At 32.9% G+C, this 18,552-nt stretch overlaps 1 protein-coding gene and 1 long non-coding RNA gene across 3 annotated transcripts; both read right to left on the reverse strand.

Annotated features, from left to right (window-relative positions):
- Positions 1-3,483: 3,483 nt before the first annotated feature.
- On the reverse strand, positions 3,484-6,236 carry LOC144424447 (uncharacterized). The gene is made up of 3 exons (XR_013476721.1): positions 6,102-6,236; positions 4,132-4,229; positions 3,484-3,562 (listed from the first exon to the last, which is right to left on the reverse strand). It is a non-coding gene; the product is annotated as an uncharacterized LOC144424447 (long non-coding RNA).
- A 3,032-nt stretch (positions 6,237-9,268) lies between these two features.
- On the reverse strand, positions 9,269-12,400 carry LOC120326597 (uncharacterized). Of its 2 annotated transcripts, XM_078115957.1 has the most exons (6): positions 12,264-12,400; positions 11,787-11,871; positions 11,437-11,576; positions 11,066-11,296; positions 10,484-10,742; positions 9,269-10,278 (listed from the first exon to the last, which is right to left on the reverse strand). In XM_078115957.1, the coding sequence occupies exons 1-6, from the start codon at positions 12,295-12,297 to the stop codon at positions 9,957-9,959; spliced, it is 1,071 nt and encodes a 356-aa protein (XP_077972083.1). In that variant the 5' UTR covers positions 12,298-12,400; the 3' UTR covers positions 9,269-9,956. The 2 variants fall into 2 exon arrangements, with proteins under 2 accessions (XP_077972083.1, XP_077972088.1); XM_078115962.1 differs by lacking the exon at positions 11,066-11,296.
- Positions 12,401-18,552: the final 6,152 nt, after the last annotated feature.

An 18,552-nucleotide genomic window follows, 5' to 3' on the forward strand; every position in this document is an offset into this window, starting at 1 on the left:
TGCGGTGGCGAGCGTATTCCTAACGCTTAGCACGATGAGCCACACCGCTCATAAGTTCCCAAACACATTTTGTGGGCTTTATTTAGAATACTCTCCACGAATTATTTATTGGCAATGGAGGATCGAATGACTAAACAAGAGAGCAGTGCTGAAATATATGAACACGAAAGCCAAAACCTACAGCCACAATTTCCCCAAAATTATATTCTGAGCGCTGGAACTATGGGGCGGCTGCCTTAACTAGGTCTAGGTGCGGTTTATGTTTTTAGTGGGTGAGCGTTGCGTAATAATTTTTGCAAATGCCATTCCTGAGACCCACCGGACTACGTCATCACAACGTCACGTCCCTACTACATCATATTCATGTAATAGAACTTGCCAAAGCCAGATACCTTCCAAATACCTATCTAAACTATTGCCTCACAAAAAAATAAACAAGAATATGCTGGAGTATAGTCAATGATTACAAAAAAGAATCACTTTGCTTTTATAGTTTTTTATCTTTATTCACGGTTATTCCGCTTTTAAAAGATGATCATACAAGAATTCGCGTCTAAAATGTTTATTATTAAAGACAGAAATTCATATAAAAATACAATTGAATCAAACTCATTATTATTATTAACTAATTATAATTTAACGCTTGCATTGTCTATACTCTAAAGCTCTGATACATCCAAACTTAAAATATTACAAATTATCTTTCACTTTTGTTAATTGGCATTTCACAAAGGTACATTACGTTGTGATTTATTCACAAAGTTTACTAGAATTTACAAGTAAACGTAGAATTTATCAATCAAAATCTGTATATGCCTCCACATCAAAATTAAACCAAAATATGGAAAAAAAAGAATATTGAATGAAAAAAGTAAAATGTCCTACAGTTGAGTATGTGTATAACGTGTTTCTGATGTGTGGTTTACGAGAAAATAGTAAAGTATAAAAGCATGCGGGTAAATTTATCAGTCTGTAATGCATTTTCTTTCCGATTCGTCCATACTTGAAGTCAAGTCAAGTTTATGTTTTTTCAATCTGTAAAAGACAAAAATCATGCTAAAAATATATATATATAAAAAATGGTATTTACATCACTTGGAGAGGAAAGGCGCGGGGAACCCAACTGATTTCGAGCAGCGAAACCCAAAAAGAAATCAAAGTAAACGATGCTCGCGCTTGCGCTATGTCACAATTGATCACTGACTTTGGAAAGATATATTGATGCCAAACAAATAAATCGTTATACAGTTATGTTAATATTCAATGTCATAATAATGGTGTAAATTTGTCGGTTCGTATTCAGATGATCCACCAGGTTGTTGCAATGAATTGCTCATAAAGTATCCCACTTGACGCATTGGATCGGGATGTATAGCCGCGTCAGAATGATTGTCTGATATAATATTTCGTATCCAGAGGTCGCGGCTTGTAAAGCTGGTTGTATTCGTTTAATAACGATATTGCTATCATAGCTGCTTGAGCATTTTCAAACTGAGCCCTTGGAAAGCTTGCGTTATGCACATTTGATTTTTCGGTGTTCTTCAAAGTAGAAGCAGTCTTGCAGTTTCGCTGCCTAATTAAAATTGATATATTTTGTAATATGTTTTCATATAGGTCGAATGACAAATCAAATATTGGTAGTATGTCTTTGCATGCATACTCAGGTACAATTGGTAATTTGCGCATTTACCAAGCCCGGGATTGTTCACGTTGGAGATAGAATAGTGAGCGTCTGTTTCTTGCATATCGGTGTAATTTTTCGACGTGTTGAATCTCTATGCAAAAAAACCTAAAAATTTCATGTCGAATTTCTAAGCAGACAAACTTCAGCCCACAAAGTCATTAAAGTACATCGGTTTGCTAACACCGGTTGTGGTCCATACCCCGACACGAATATACCCAGTGACAATCGTGCGCCATGTGTTCAGTAATTTGAACAAGACGTCTTATTGAAGTGGCTCAGATGCGTCATGTGTATTTATTATATTCGTAGCCGTATAAAACTCCTCATTCCAGGCAATGTTCATACAATTTCAAACATTTGGGACAAATAACTGCTAAACTTTTCCCAATATCTGACTTGGACCGGTCTTACGAAGCCGTGGTTTGTCATATATTTAAGCTAGCTTCGTGACTTCCTATTTTTGAGATATAAATATGAAATATTTGCCTCGTCCCTGTCATATTCATGCCTCAATGAATCCAAGTAAAATAGGCTAAAGTTGTCGTCGAATTAATAACAATTGTAAAAGTGATCAACAATAACAAATTGACACGTTTAGGTTCGGTCATTTTGGATTTGACCAGACGTTTTATTGATTAGTGCACAGAGAAACCTGTAACACTGGTATCGATGGTTCACGTTCCGAGGACATGGATTTTAAAGTCGACATCCCTGATTTAGGGACTACGCTATTCATATCTAAAAGGGGCAAGTTAATATGTAAGTTTAGAAAAACTTTGGATATAACTGTACTCTGTACAGAGTTTATCATCTGGGTGAAAAAGATTTTACTATCCTGTTGTTAGAGGCAAAGTATTTTTAACGCAGAGCGCGCCTATCAATTGTTCAGCAAATCCTTGTTGTTGAGGAATAAATCGCCTTGGTCTGCAACTAATAGACCAATCGGTTTCAAAAATATTCAGCACCCAGTGGGTTTAAGAAATCGCTAGAGAAGATTGTTTTCTGAAACTTTCTTGGGTCCAAATTTGTTATGCTTTAAATATGACCTCCGTGCTATTTGAGCGGTGCTCTTTATTTTTGTAGAATCCTACTGTTACTGCAAAAAATATTACAACGTACCTATTAAACCATATCGCTAAGTACTGTAATGACAACATCAATAGTGATGACGCTGCATCATTATACTAAGTTTGGATTAGCTGCTGGCGATATTTAGGCAACCGTGCTAAAACATTATGAAAGTAGACGAATTGAAATGAAAATTTCCCTGATGTTTTTTTTGCTAGCTGATTTTATAATCAAGCCTGGGCTTTGTCTGATTGTTATCAAGTCAATTCAGAAAGCCTGGACCGACTTGCTACTGTAGTTGGTGACGTGAATGTCTTCCATTACATTCCTTCTAGGCATTGTATGATGTAAATTCTCTTCTTATTTGATATCTATGGAATGTGCGTTTGAATAGCGAATGGTGCAGTAATTTGCAAGATGTTTTACTAGTTGGTTTTAAAATAAGCCTGGGCGTTGTCTAATTATTATTAATTCAACCCATAAAGCCTGACAGACATGCTCTTGCTGTTGGTGACCTGATTGTCTTTCATTACATTCTTTCTAGGCATTCACTTTGCAATTTGCATTTAAATACCGAATGTTTCAGTAATGAATGTATTCCATAATAAAACTTTACACATGGAAGAGACAAAGAATACACACAAGCATTAAGAAACACGCACTCATGTTAAATGATATGTTAATATCTATACTTGAAACACAGTTCTTTTGGAGTGGCTGCAATTGGTGCTTTAGCTTCTTATTCGAAAGAAAAATCTTCCAAATCTTCGTCTGCAGTATAACCTTGGAGGTGCCACTGAGTTTTGAATCCTGTGTATATAAACGTCAATCATGAGATACATCTTCCGCATTGACTGTCCTTTGCCACCTCCGGCCCAAAAACACTTTGCCATTATGAGAAAATATCACTTCCATGGATGTGTATGAATATTCACTATAAAAATATTCCTAAGTTCATTTTTTTATTCGTTTCTCACTTTGTAAATGGTAACAGTGTTTTGCACGAGTATTCTCAAAGGCACAAGATCTATCGAGGTGTGTCTTATGTTACTCAGAGTTTTGGACTCCAGATTACCAGGTGATATATATATGTAACACTGGCTTCATCTCATAGCTAAAATTATTTATTGCTGCGAAGCAATTGTATGAAATACATCCATTTGATTTAGCTCAAAAGTTAGACTTCTGACTAAAAAAATCTGTTTCGACCCGGACTCCGACATCCATTAGTTTTAAAATTTTACTCAAGAGACTATAAATATTGTCTTCAACACAACCTAGAAACTATAGATTCGGATTCCCAATTTCTGATCAAAAGGAAAACTGGAATTTTTCTGAGCGACTGTGGTCAATTACCAAATTTAGCGGATTGTTCTTACTCTTTACATCCCATTTCTTTGAACGGGAGTTTGGACGGGAGTAGGTTGTTTGCTTGCTTTCCATAATATTTTTGCATGAATGATAAAACTTTATGCATCTGCTAAAAAATGAAGATTATAAATTGTAAAGGCTTGTTCCCGAATAAAGTCGTTTTAAAATGTTACTAAACTGATATTTGTTCATTAAAACAAAACACAAAACGGACGAAGACATAAATTGTCTAATTTTGACAAACTGTATTCTCAATCTTAAAAACGTAATATTCAAATATAAATCTACAGTTTTCGGACACGTAGTGGACCCATGGATTGTTTTGCATTTTTGAACACCTAGTGGAAAACCTAAGAAGTCGCCTTTCTCTTTGATTACTCGACCATTGCTTTAAAATATTCAGTGGTTAGAAATGAAATTTTTCTCTAGAAGGCTATTTCTTTTATTTGGTATCCAGGCCGGATAGCGACTGTCAAAACAGCGACTGTCATAATGGCGACTTCTTATTAATAGCGACGTAATCAAGTGAGCGACATTCCAAACAGCGACTATCATAATGGCCACCCCCCATTAAAACAGCGACTGTTATGATTGCGACTCGTGTTAGGGTCAGGGTTAGCCCTAATAAAATAAAATGTTGTTTCATAGTCCCTTTTGGTTTATATCTTGGTGGTGTGGTGAATGAAAGGTGTGTGTGTTAGAGTGTGTGTGTTTGTGTCTGAGTATGTGTGTGTGTGTGTATGGGGAGGGGGGGGGGGGCAGGGCGGGGGCGGGTTGGAGTCCTGACAGTTGCTATTTGAAACCCGAGCCTTTTATTTATTTCAAATATTTTTGTTAGCTCAGTGGGATACATTTATTGTTTGCTATGACGTCACCGAACGTTCTGCGGACGCAAATCAGCTGATTCCGAGCTCGCCGTTTGCCGGTGTATTTTGTGATTAGTTGAAGAGGATAGTTTTTTATATCGAAAGTTGGACTGTGGGATCTGATCTGACAGTTGCTATTTGAAACCCGAGCCTTTTATTTATTTCAAATATTTTTGTTAGCTCAGTGGGATACATTTATTGTTTGCTATGACGTCACCGAACGTTCTGCGGACGCAAATCAGCTGATTCCGAGCTCGCCGTTTGCCGGTGTATTTTGTGATTAGTTGAAGAGGATAGTTTTTTATATCGAAAGTTGGACTGTGGGATCTGATCTGACAGTTGCTATTTGAAACCCGAGCCTTTTATTTATTTCAAATATTTTTGTTAGCTCAGTGGGATACATTTATTGTTTGCTATGACGTCACCGAACGTTCTGCGGACGCAAATCAGCTGATTCCGTGCTCGCCGTTTGCGGGTGTATTTTGTGATTAGTTGAAGAGGATAGTTTTTTATATCGAAAGTTGGACTGTGGGATCTGATCTGGCATTATAGAAGTGACTCCGATACAGGTCATGGACAGTCACTGCATATGATTTTCGAAAATTGGGGTAATGCTTTGCGTGTCCATATACTTGAGCATATTTCTCGTGTTCCCATAATATTGCCTTTATTTTTTATTTTTGAAAAGATATGACAGTATCCAGCCACAACGAATTTAGAAATCAGTGAATTTATTTCTATGTCAGATTTGTTCAACTACTCGGAGGTGTGATTTACGATCCGCACCTCCAATAACTCTTTTTAGGTTCGCAGTTTCAAATCCCGTGTGGGATAATTAAGTGTGAGAGGGTTGCTGGACCCTTCCCGAAGTAGGACGACTTCACCAACAAGTCAATGCAGGTGAAACAAATAACTGGCTAATTAATCCAATAACCGACATGGACTTATTGCTGGACTAGAGGGCTGGGTTCGCCATATGATTTTAGCGACCTTATCGACTTTCCTCTTCTCCGGAATAAATATGTAAAAGCGCTACCTATTTTATTTATAATAATTCAATAAACATGTTAAGTATTAGTGGTTTAGTCAAGTAGTCAAATATAAGAACCTACCTCCACCACCATGGGGTTGATGTTTGGATTAGAAATCCAACAATGCAAATGAATATTATCACTCTGTGCATTATGTAGCTGATTGTCTAGTTAACAAACGATTTCGCAGCTGAATTATCTCAACCTGTATTTGTGCTAAACAAAAAAATGTAATAATAAAACTAAGTTTACTAGTGCTTTAACTTTATAATATTTATTAAACATAATCGTCTTTTAAATCGAACCGAATCGAGTTTTTTTTACTTGTTTTAATTTTATTGCCAAAGGTTGGTATTGTGACCAGCTCGTTTGGCTCAACGTGCCCCTAAGAAATCACAGGCACCGTCTCACCAAAGCTGTAATATATTCAGTAGCATATGCTTGACAAAAAATCCGGTATTTTTAAAACAAGGCAGATCGCTGCGTATTCCAAGCAAGATGGGAAATACCAATGGTAATTTAGGTTTCTTGATGATGATAGGTCATTTCCAATGACATATGGGGGCTGTTTGAGCGCATCTCCGTCCTATTTGTAAGCAATTTGTGGTCATTTTTACTTTATTTCTTAATAAAATATTTTGATGGATTATATTTTGGATTGAATATTATACGGTCAGAGAGATCGACATATGTTTTGTCGCTATTTAGCAACAAGGGTAGCATGCAATACAATGAAGGGGAACAACAGCAACATTATTTCCAAATCATAACAGCTTGCTGCACCACTGGTAATTTAGGTGACTTGATCTCTGATAATGCATTTTACACGGACATATGGGCGCTGTTTGAGCGCTAATTCGAAGCAAGGTGGGAAATATCAATGGTATTTTTGGGTGTCTTGATTTTTGATGAAGCATATTCCAATGACATATGGTCGCTGATTCGAAGCAAGATTGGAAATACCAATGGTATTTTGGCTGTCTTAATGATGATAAACCAGTTTCAACTGACATATGGGCGCCTGTTGATCGCGTCATCGTCGTATTTGTAGGCCTTTTTACTTCATTTTTAATAAAATATTTTTGATAAAATATAATTTGGATTGAATATTATATGGGCATGTCTATAGCCCGGTGTATTAACCGGGTGTATAACCGCGTCGGTGTATTAACAGGATTTTGAAATTTTGAAGTTCATGAGAGTAATCATTCCCCGTCTTAAATTACAAATTAATTAGAAAACCATTATCTCCACTGATATGATGGTGTATCCCATTACATCCGTCAGTAATAGATTCATCAGATACAGTTTTTGAGGCGAAAAGGATACAGTTGTTGAGTTTAGAAGCACACAGTTCTGTATCCACTAATCCAGCTGAAACATAGTGATCAATTGGTGCCTTTACATGATAATACCTGCTATAATTTACCATATACGACACTAATGTGAGTATCGGGTCCTAACTTCACATATTATATTCGATATATTGGTTACCTACGTGGAGATCTCAACAAAAAAAAGGATATCCCAGGTATCTTTCGTTTTAATAAACAAATAAGGTGAAACATTTTATTACTTTTTAAAAGATGAATGGTGAGAACATTATCGCTTGTAATTTTCAGGGAAATTATTTATTTTTTGCAAAATTTGAAACACATTACTAAGACTAACACATTTGTAATTTAAAATTAACGCAACAGGAGCTCATAAAAACAACTATTAAACTATTAAAAACTAGATAAGTAGTGCATTTCTGCAACGTATAAAACAATATGTGTCGTGAGAAATAACCACATGATGAAACAAAATTACCAGGACACAAATGAATCGAAACAAGCCTTGAAGGCGGATACAAAACAATATTTTTATATTAAATAAAAGTTGCTTAATTGTTACAAATAAACACGAAAAAATATATTCACTTTGAATACCAGTAATTTTCAGAGATGCAATGCACTGACTGTTTTGATTGAGATTATTTTCAGTAATTTTAACTAACAAGACGCTGTCAACAGATGGGCAACTATCGGTTTTGAATTCCCAAATACTGTGAATATGCCCTGTTCTTCTGAAAATTAAAATTCAAAAATGATTATTCAAACTATATTTTCATGTTCATATAAAGTTGGGGTTTGAGTTTCAAATACGCGATATATTATTGAAAATAACTTCGTTAAGTATACGTACAGTTGTTTTCAGTGCAGATGTCAACTATCTCACTCAGTACTAAGAGGTTATATCCTTAAAAAAAAATCAAGTTATAGAAAGGGTAGTCACGAATTTCTAAAAGACTCAATACCTCGATGGAATTCTAAAATTCATATCAAGCAACACCTATCCGCTTATATACATTAGTGAGAGTCACTACTGAAAAATGACATGGAGAAATTACTAACCTATAATTAACAATACCCGCACAAAGAAATGCATGTTTTTTAAATATATCAGTTGCCGTCTCTTGGACATACACCAAATAAATTTATTTGGTTATCCCAAGTTATAAATTTGAGAACGTAAAGGTCAGCCAAGGCAATAGTTGTTACGCATGCGTTCATCACAGTATTCATATACCCATTCATTTATTACGTGTACTAAAGCAATGAATATTATTTGCCAAATGCAGATTAGTAATTGTAAAGTACGCCCGATGTTAATTGGTAATGCGTGGAATCACTTCCTCTTGCACAGGCGATCACCTGCAACAGTTTACTGAGGTTCGTTATTTGAAATCATGATCTGACTAATGTAATTCCATGAATGAGATCGAATCTTCCAAAAAAATTTAAATTAGCAATATTGCTTATATGTTCCCAAACACATTTTGTGGGCCCAAAAATTCATTTAGAATACCTTCCACAAAATATTTATTGGCAATGGAGGATCAAATGACTAAACAAGAGAGCAATGCCGAAATATAGGGACACGAAAGTCAAACCTACACCCACAATTTCTCAAAACTATATTCTGAACGCTGGAACTATGGGACGGCTGCCGTAAATAGTTCTAGTTTAGTGGGTGGGCGTGTTGTAATAATTTTTGCATTTGCCATTCCTGAGACCTGACTACGTCATCACAACGTTACGTCACTACTACGTCATAAATATATAATGAGCTTGCCAAAGCCAGATTCCTTCCAAATACCTACCTAAACTATTGTCTCACAAAAAAAGCAAATGAGAATATGCCGGAGTATAGTCACTGAATACAAATAAAAATTCACTTTGCTTTATTGTGTTTTATCGTTATTCACGATTATTCCGCTTTTAAAATATGATCATACAAGAATTCGCGCATAAAATGTGTAATATTGAAGACAGAAATTCCTATAAAATTACAATTAAATCAAAATCTAGTTATAATCTGACGCTTACATTGTCTATGGCTCTGATACATCCAATCTTAAAATATTACAAATTATCTTTCACTTTCATAATTGGCATTTCACAAAGGTATATTACGTTGTGATTTATTCACAAAGCTTACTAGAATTTACAAGTAAAAGTAAATTTTATCAACAAAAAACTGTATATGGCTCCACATCAAAATTAAACTAAAAAGTTGAAAAGGAAAGAATATTGAAAGAAAAAAGTAAAATGTCCTACAGTTGAGTATGTGTTTAACATGGGAATGTATATAAGATGTCTCTGATGTGTGATTTGTAATGCATTTTCTTTTCGAATAGTCCATACTAGAGGTCAAGTCAAGTTTATTTTTTTTCAACCAGTAAAAGACAAAAATCATAATACAAATTGAAAAATAAAATAAAATATTATTTACATCACTTAAGGAGGAAAGCCACGGGAACCAAAACTAGTTATCGAGCAGCGACACCCAAAAAGAAAATCAAAAGTAAACTATGCTCGCGACTGCGCCAAGTGATCACTGACTTTTGAATGATACATTGATGCAAAACAAATAAATCGTTATACAGTTAAGTTAATATTCAATGTCATAATAATGGTGTAAATTTGTCGGTTCGTATTCAGATGATCCATCAGGTTGTTGCAATGAATTGCTCATCAAGTATCCCACTTGACGCATTGGATCGAAATGTATAGCAGCGTCAGAATGATCGTCTGAAATAGGTATTTCGTATCCAGAGGTCGCGGCTTGTATAGCTGGTTGTATTCGTTTATTAACGATATTGCTCTCATAAATGTTTCGATCATTTTTAATCTGAGCTCTTGGAAAACTTGCGTTATGTGTATTTGGTTTTTCAGTGTTCTCGGAAGTTGAAGCTGTCTTGTAGTTTCGCTGTCTAAATCAAAATACATATATTTTGTAGTATGTTTACATATAGGTTTAATGCCGAATGCGGGTACAGTAGACGCAATATTCACAGCCGGATCTAAATACGCATACGAAAAACAAGAGTGCAATTCATTTGGCGAGAATTTGCCAGCTCCGAGCAAGAACATTGTGATCGTGAGCAGTGTATATTCAATATTCAATTTGAATCTTACCTGATAGAAAAAACAATAATGATGCTAACTGCTATAATGAGAAGCATGCCAAGTACAACAGTAGAGACGAAAAAGTATTTCTCGAATTTTCTGCCAAAGTCGTCGCTACTACTAGTTGGTTTTTTTAATTTCCTTGTTATCGCATCCACTCCAGTTGGCGTATCGGTGTTAATGATTGTTGGTCGAGGGCTACTTTTCATGTGTCTTGTTGCATTTGTGAACTGATGAATGTTTTCTTGGGTATTTTTTTTCTCATCACCTTTAAGTATTTATTGAAACGTATACTTAATCCAAGCTGTCATATTAACAAAAGTCAATAGATCATGCGAAACATCAACTAAAAAGATTACGAGTTTAAGAACGTTACCAACAAACTCCAGTCTTTATGTAGCTCATTATTTTCATACAGAATAACGCCACAATTCACAACAATCAGGAAAACGTGTAATAAAACTGTCAATACAGAATTTCGTCATAAGGCGATACACGATAATTTAATGAGTGTCAAACAACATATAACCATTTAGTTTACAGGCAAATCAGGATTACGCTTTCGTATTTCATTATTACATCGCTATGTACCTGTTTTGTTAATCTTCTCGTATGTCATCGACCCAACAGTAAAATATTGCAGTTGGTCAGAGAAACCATTCTCAGTCTTATATGTCAGAGTTATTGGATATAGCTTATCTTCAATACGAGGAAATATCCTACCACATCCATCGGTAATAAATTCATTAGTCACATTTTTCGAAGTAAAAAGAAAACAGTCGTTTGGTTGGGAATAACAGAGTTCTGTGTTGATTGATCCAACTAAAAATACGAAGTATTTTATACAAATAGAATGATAAACATTGAAAATATCTCATATAATAGATAATATTCGATTTTATTATAGTTTAACATATTACTTCCGATACATTAGCTGCCTACATTTCGTTCATTTTGCCTACCTGCAATTTTCAGAGATCCCATGCAATGACTGCTGTTTAGTGCCAAATTATTTTTGGTAATTTTTACTACCGATACACTGTTTGCTGATTTGCATCGTTCGACTCTGAAATCCCACTTACTGTGTATATAATTTTCTTGTCTGTATAATAATATTCAAATAAACTATTCAAATTTTTTGAGTATATTCGTCTAAATAATCGTAATATTTGATTTGATTATTTTTCAAAATTTAATCTGTTTTATAACACTCATTTATTTCTTCTTCATGTTAAATTTTTTTTATATATGAAATAGGATACTTTTTAAGATTTTTCCAGATTTTATCAGAAACATTAAGCAAAACTCTTACTTTACAAATACTGGTGAATCAGGTACAAAACAAAAATCATAGTGTATCTGCTTCTGTCCACTACAGTGGTGAAGTATTGTTGCCACTAAAAGTTCACAAAAAGAAGATACGTTGAATAGTTTCCTGTTCAACGCAAATAGTAAATCCGCTACGAAGGGTTTGAGATTCAAACATATGGTCATTTTTTGCAGAAGACCTAACTATATGTATATCTATATGAGGTGAGAAATTCAATTATTTTGACTATACATATTCTTTACAGAAAACTCTCTATAAAAAACACAAAAATTCCTGTATTTTTAAAAAACACAAATCCCCAAAAGTCTCTCAATTTCAAAGTATAGAAGGCTTTGAATTTATTTTATTGAGAGTGAAGAATTTTAACTCACCAAATATATTCAGTTTGCCTAGTGAGCCCACTCATATACACTATAAAAACTAACAAATGAAAAGTAATATATACTACAAATTACTTACCCATAAGTAGAAATCCAAGCTCAAATCGATGCATGCTCCTTCTAATGTGCCTCCTGTTATAGTTAATACGACGAAGAACTATTCAATATTTTGTTTTAAAACATAAAACTTGGCCACGATAACAGTTGTTACGTGTGCATTAATAAGACTTACTAAATCATTAATTACGCACGTATAAATGGTAAGACTTACTTGCCAATTGTTGCCACGCAATTGCTATATACGTATACGATGTTGAATTAGTAATTCATAGAACAAACTTCCTTGTATATAGGCCATTAATTAACCTTTGAAACTTTCGGCAAATCGTGTGTTTGAAAAATGAATATGAATAAGAGTAATTTATGTTTTATCTTAGTTAGAATCAATTGATGAAATTACAAAAATTATGATATGTGTTCCTCATACCAAAATTTTTCTTTATTCAAATGATCTCACGGATTTATGATTATTTAAATCAATCTTTCCAATCACTCCACAGAACTCATAAAACATGTCTTCGGCATAACATCACGAATCTTTGCGCCTTTCCAAGGAACGAATGAACGGTTTCTGTAAAACTTCTATTTGCAAAGATTCAACTAATTTGTTTTTACTCCATATTTTATTTTTAGATATACCGAAAACATATGAAATTTGTGAATTCGTATTAATAGTCATCTGCATATACGAAACCTCTTCAATGGTTAAAACGTCCCAGGCTTTAACAAATGCTACCCACAACGTGTTAGAAAAATCGAGTAGAGTCTGTCGATTCATGGAGGTGCTTTGATAACACGTCAAGTGCTTTTTGGAGAGTTCACATCTCAAATAGTTTCCTTCGACCCTCGAAGCTCCCATTATCGGGAAACTGGGAATCCTGCTAATATGACAAGGTATGACTATCGAATTTGCACAATGGTTTGCACAATTCATTAAGTGTTGATTCACACTATACATTAGAAAATTTTGGAACACTTGCCAACAGAGACCAGAGAAAATTTATTGCATTGTGGTTGAGTATTACTTTCGAATATTTTGTAGAAAGCCCCCGTAAAGAAACACATCCCCACCACCGCACAAAAAAAAATTCGTAATTTTCCAGTTAGAACTAGGATTAGGAATACGGATTGCAAAAAAATTTAAATTTTAGAATCATTCCTAACCCCAACCCTAAACACTATCTCGATAATTAGTATTTTTTTTAAACGGGGCGTGGATGTTTATTTCAAATCTAACATTTTTGCATCAGTGTGCGGTGATATTTTTGCAAAATATCCTTCCTTTCAATGCAGTTGTTGCAAAACCCGCTTTTTTAATTATACTGTATTACCTCACGTAGAACTTAAGTTCGCAAATATTGTATATGAAGCACTACCAACCCTCCGATCTCCTCTTACTCTACAGGAAGTCATCGTGATGTATGATTGGCAATTGAAATAATTAAGAAACATTGAAACGCTTAATGGAAATACTTGAATGATTCAATTCAATTTTCAGTATATTATATTATTATATTATTGTTTTGATTCCATCACATGAAAAATATTTTCAGGTGTTAATCCAAGCCTACTTTCACAACCAATCGTTTCTGAATCAGCCATGATTAAGTAGAATTAATTTCTCTTTAGTAGTTGAATACGCTACTCTGAACAAAGCTAGTACTACTAAACCGACCATGTCATAACTTTTGTCAATATGAAAAATAAGTTGATGAAATTCGAATGTTGTGAATCGACTTTATCGCTGCAATAATTCTGGAAATGAGAGGCAAAATTCCAATATATTTTCATACCAATACTACTTTAATCGAGGGATACATTTGGTAAAAAATGCTTAAAAAATAGAATTTCTTCTCACAATACTTTTTTTCTTCATATCATGTTATTGAGATAAATCGTTAAATTCAAATAAAGTCGATCAAAATTCAACAAACAACAAGCTAATAAAGAATTTCTATATTATATTCAAATGTTAACATTTCTTTATTAAGTATCTTCTCGTTGTGGATGTTTCAGACCACGTTTTTCAACCATTGACTTTGACAGTTTTATCATCTTGTCCAATAAACTTGACAGATATCCCAAACTCTCTAAACATAAAAACGGAAATATGCTGCATTTTTCCAAATATTACTGAAATAATAATAGATAGTTGTTCTGATTGTAAATAATGAGTGAATGAATATGAATAATAACCCGTTATTAATGCACTTAACATTATTGTGTTATTAAATCCAGGCAATAATCTTGTTGGGAATTTTCTATCTTTGATTAGTTTTGTACATAACAAGAAGTTGAATATTTTCAGCCGTTTTCAAAAATATAATTATTAAAACACCAACCCTTGTTAAAATAATGCATGTCTGATGTGTTCGTTATGTCCGGAGAACTTTTGTCTATGAGGAAATGAAATAAATTATAGCAAATCACAATGATCAGGCCAAAGCGCTAAGACCATTCCTTGAAATTGTGTCATATTTGATTTTGACTAATGTAATATTTGACTGATCTAATCATAACACATCGATGAATTACCAGCTATGCGACCCAATAGGATCGGCCCGGTTATAATTGGTTAATCTGTGTCATAATTTGGAATTATGGCTGAATTAAATGTATTTTGGGGGGTCAATAGTATTTCATAGTGGTCTGCATGTGAACAAAACCAATTTCAAAACTCAAAATGTTTGAGTTTAAATTATCTGATCATTCTATTTCAAGTTATTAACAATGTCCGACCAACGCATCTCTGACGCATCCCAATGTGAGATCATAATAATCTACAATTGTACCTGCATAGTGATGCTGACCTGGATTTATCGACAATACGGCGAACTATCCAGACGAAATGACAAGTTATCAAATTATATCTAGCAATAATATATTGACCACCCAATCGTTACTATCCTTTGTAAAATTACAAAAAAAAATATATGAATTGAAATACAAGCTTTTTAAATATTTTAGTCTCATATTTAGGTACACTGTTCAAATTTCAGCTCATTTCGCTTTTAAGTGCTTGATAAGAAGTAATAAAATGAATTTACTATATCAAGTTTCACTACCATATGCGAAAAAATATAAAATGTCAATTTGTTGGAAAATTGATTTCAAAGGCAGATTTGTTATATTGATTTATCAATACCGATATTATTTTGAGAATGAACACGCTCCGCCATAAAGTATCTTCCGATCAAATAAATGTTAAATACCCTTAAAAAATTCAAGACCTGATACATACCTCCATCCAAGTATTTTGAAGCCAAAGCATGATTTCCATCACCCAGAAGGAAAAGACATACCAAACATAACAAAATTGAGCTTTTTAAATTAATAACTGATAACATGATACGGCATGGATATCCAATGAATTCTCCAATGTGGGCTTACCACAAATTAAAATTACGTTTTAATAAGCAGGTAGCATATACAGTACCATAAAATTGGAAGTATATCAACTACCCTTTGGCAGCAAATTTGGCAGCTGCAATGTACATCATTTGATTTGAAACAAAAGATTGATTTTTAATGTTTCCTATTGACGTCAGAAGAATTTCCGTATGTGCCTAAACAATTGCACAACATATGTTAAAAATTCATCAAAAATTGGCGCACTGGAAGTAATTAATAAATAATATATATAGTAATACAAACATACATAATAATACACACATTGCACGAACATATATATATATATAAACATATATATAATGAGGGGGGTAATTTTTATGAGACTCAGCAGTTTTAACATTCTATTGGACATTCATTTTGGTCTATTTTTAATCCTCTTCAGTCATAAGTATAAAATTGTTCGAGATTACAAAACAATGTAACCCAAGACAATACGAAACATTTCAATTCAATCTTTTGTTAATAACCATACGATATAATTTTTGCTGCCAATATGTTTGACAATATTGAAGGAATTCTGCTACAACTTGATATACATATAATACCTGCTTATGAGAATATGATTCATACGATAAATACCTCAAATCAAAGACGTCCATTGAAAACGATTGCTGCATCATGTCATCAACAAATTACTCGATATATTTAACGCTGATATGTATTGTATTTGCAAGCATTTTTGGTAATGAGAATCAAGCTTTATCTGCAAAATTATTCGACGGAGGTACGTATAGGGTTTTATATTTTATAGTTATATTGAAAAATATATATAGGTGAAAATCTACGGTCAGAGTTTTAAAGTATTTTTTATGCTTTGAACCATTAAGCGGACGATAGAGCAGCTCGACACGACAAATGGATAGTAAAAGACAATTTTGTCATACATGTTAGGTTATTTTGTTTTCAATCAAGTGACTCAGTTTATATCAATCAAACGTAGATTAGTCAAGAATTTAAACAAAATAGATTACCAAGTAACTTATAGATTTTGTTTTATGATATTATACAACAAGAGATAAAACTGATTAGAAAATTATCACATTAATCTTCGATGATATTATTATTATATTGTTCTCAATCAAATAAAAAAGTTGTTTTATTCTTGGTCTCATTCAACCACAGACTCAAGTTCTACTGATTTAACAACTTCAACTTCTTCGACCCTGCCAGGCACTGGTTAGTAAAAATATTTAAAGTAATATTGATATGATTTTGAAAATTGGAATTAATAAAAATATAAAGAAATAATAGTTATTCTTATTTATTTAGATCTTTTTTGAATATGCATCAATTTTATTCGTTACGTTACAGACACAAGTTCTACTGATGTTACAGGTACAATTTCGTCGACTTCAACTAGCACCGGTCAGTACAAATATTTGAAACCAAATTTAGTATAATTTATTTGATGTTTAGAATTAGACCTAATAAAATGAAAATATATTTTTATATAATTTGTATGTTATAATTTGTCTGTATTTATTCTCATTTATTTTATCAGATAAAAGTTCGACTAATCTAGCAAGTACATCGGAAACAGAAGTGTCTGGGACAGAATCTACGACTGGAACGGGTTAGTATCAGAATTTCATATTTGAAAACTGAAACAATATTAAAACATTTTCAATTAGATAAACTCAAGAGATATACCATTATTTCAACTATTTGAAGACCGCATCAATTAAGGAGAGTTTGTCAAAAGAGGTCCAAAACAATGCATCATTAGTGGACTTATATTATACATGTTAAAGTATATAAATATAATTTCTAAATTGTTGCGTTCTTGTTGTTCTTGTTAACCAAAAGTAATTTCTCTGCAACTAATAAACCACTCGTTTTTAAATTTTCAACCTTTCAAGATGTAGAAAGTCACTAAAAGACTGAAATACTTTTATTTTTCGAATATCATCCGGGTATTTTTATCATTTATACATAAAACCGATATTTCTCACAAATCTTTGCTAATTCCATTTTCATTCGTATAAAAACTTTTTAATCACTATGAGATTTTCCTCGACTTCTGCCAACCCATTTATTTTGCAAGTTAGTATGGTTATCAGATGTGAATATTGATATAATACTAAAAATTAAAATAAATTCAAAAGTTTATTTGCCATTGCATAATTGTAAAAAGATACCTTGATTTTTTCTAGGATTTGAATTACTAAATGTGAAAAAAATGTTCAACAATTTTTAACAAATTGAAAACTGTTTGATTTTTTATTAGAATCGTTTTATGATTCCATTGACGTAGACAAACTTCAGTTGCTATCAGAATATATGGAAAGTACAGGTAATCATAACCAAAAAATAGTTTTATTGATAAATCGAATATTAATTATTTTTCTTCTTTAATGAAAAATAGGAATAAGAAAAAACGCCGTAGTCAATACAAAAAAACAAACTTTTGTATTAAGTAGAGTAGATCGATTAAAGAGTAACTGGATGAAAGCACACGTGTTACAGATTTTAAATAGTTGAATCCCATAATCAGGATTTAGTTCAAATTAAAAGTCATTTCATAGTTTTATAAGAAACATTCTGAATTGAAAATATTTTTATTCATGTTCTTTCAATACATATAAAACAGCTTTAATGTTGAAATAACTAAATATTTATTATTATTTTAGACTCTCAACTGAAATCAATGGAAAAAATTAATCGTTGGTGCTATTTATTTCTTTTTTATATTCTACTATATTTGGCTGAATATCCACTGAACTCAACTATTGTAAAGCATACTTTTCCACAACATCGTTCACATGTTACATTATATCCTGTTGTGTGTATGTTTTAAACAATACTGCAATGTGACAAAATTCAAGTCAAATACAAATTTTTTTAAACGCCATAAATTATGAAAAATTCTATATGGTAATTAATTGCATACTGATGAG

The sequence above is a fragment of the Styela clava genome, chromosome 1 (assembly GCF_964204865.1).
Source record: "Styela clava chromosome 1, kaStyClav1.hap1.2, whole genome shotgun sequence".
NCBI lineage: Eukaryota > Metazoa > Chordata > Ascidiacea > Stolidobranchia > Styelidae > Styela > Styela clava.

Bases quoted from the DNA above. Each gene is read 5' to 3' on its own strand.
- LOC120326597 (XM_078115957.1), bottom strand. From the start codon at position 12,297: ATGCATCGATTTGAGCTTGGATTTCTACTTATGG. The intron at 11,577-11,786 runs GTAAGAGTTTTG...ATTATTATACAG, and splicing joins GATTCACCAGTATTTGTAAA to ACAAGAAAATTATATACACA. The intron at 10,743-11,065 runs GTACATAGCGAT...AAATACTTAAAG, and splicing joins CGAGAAGATTAACAAAACAG to GTGATGAGAAAAAAAATACC.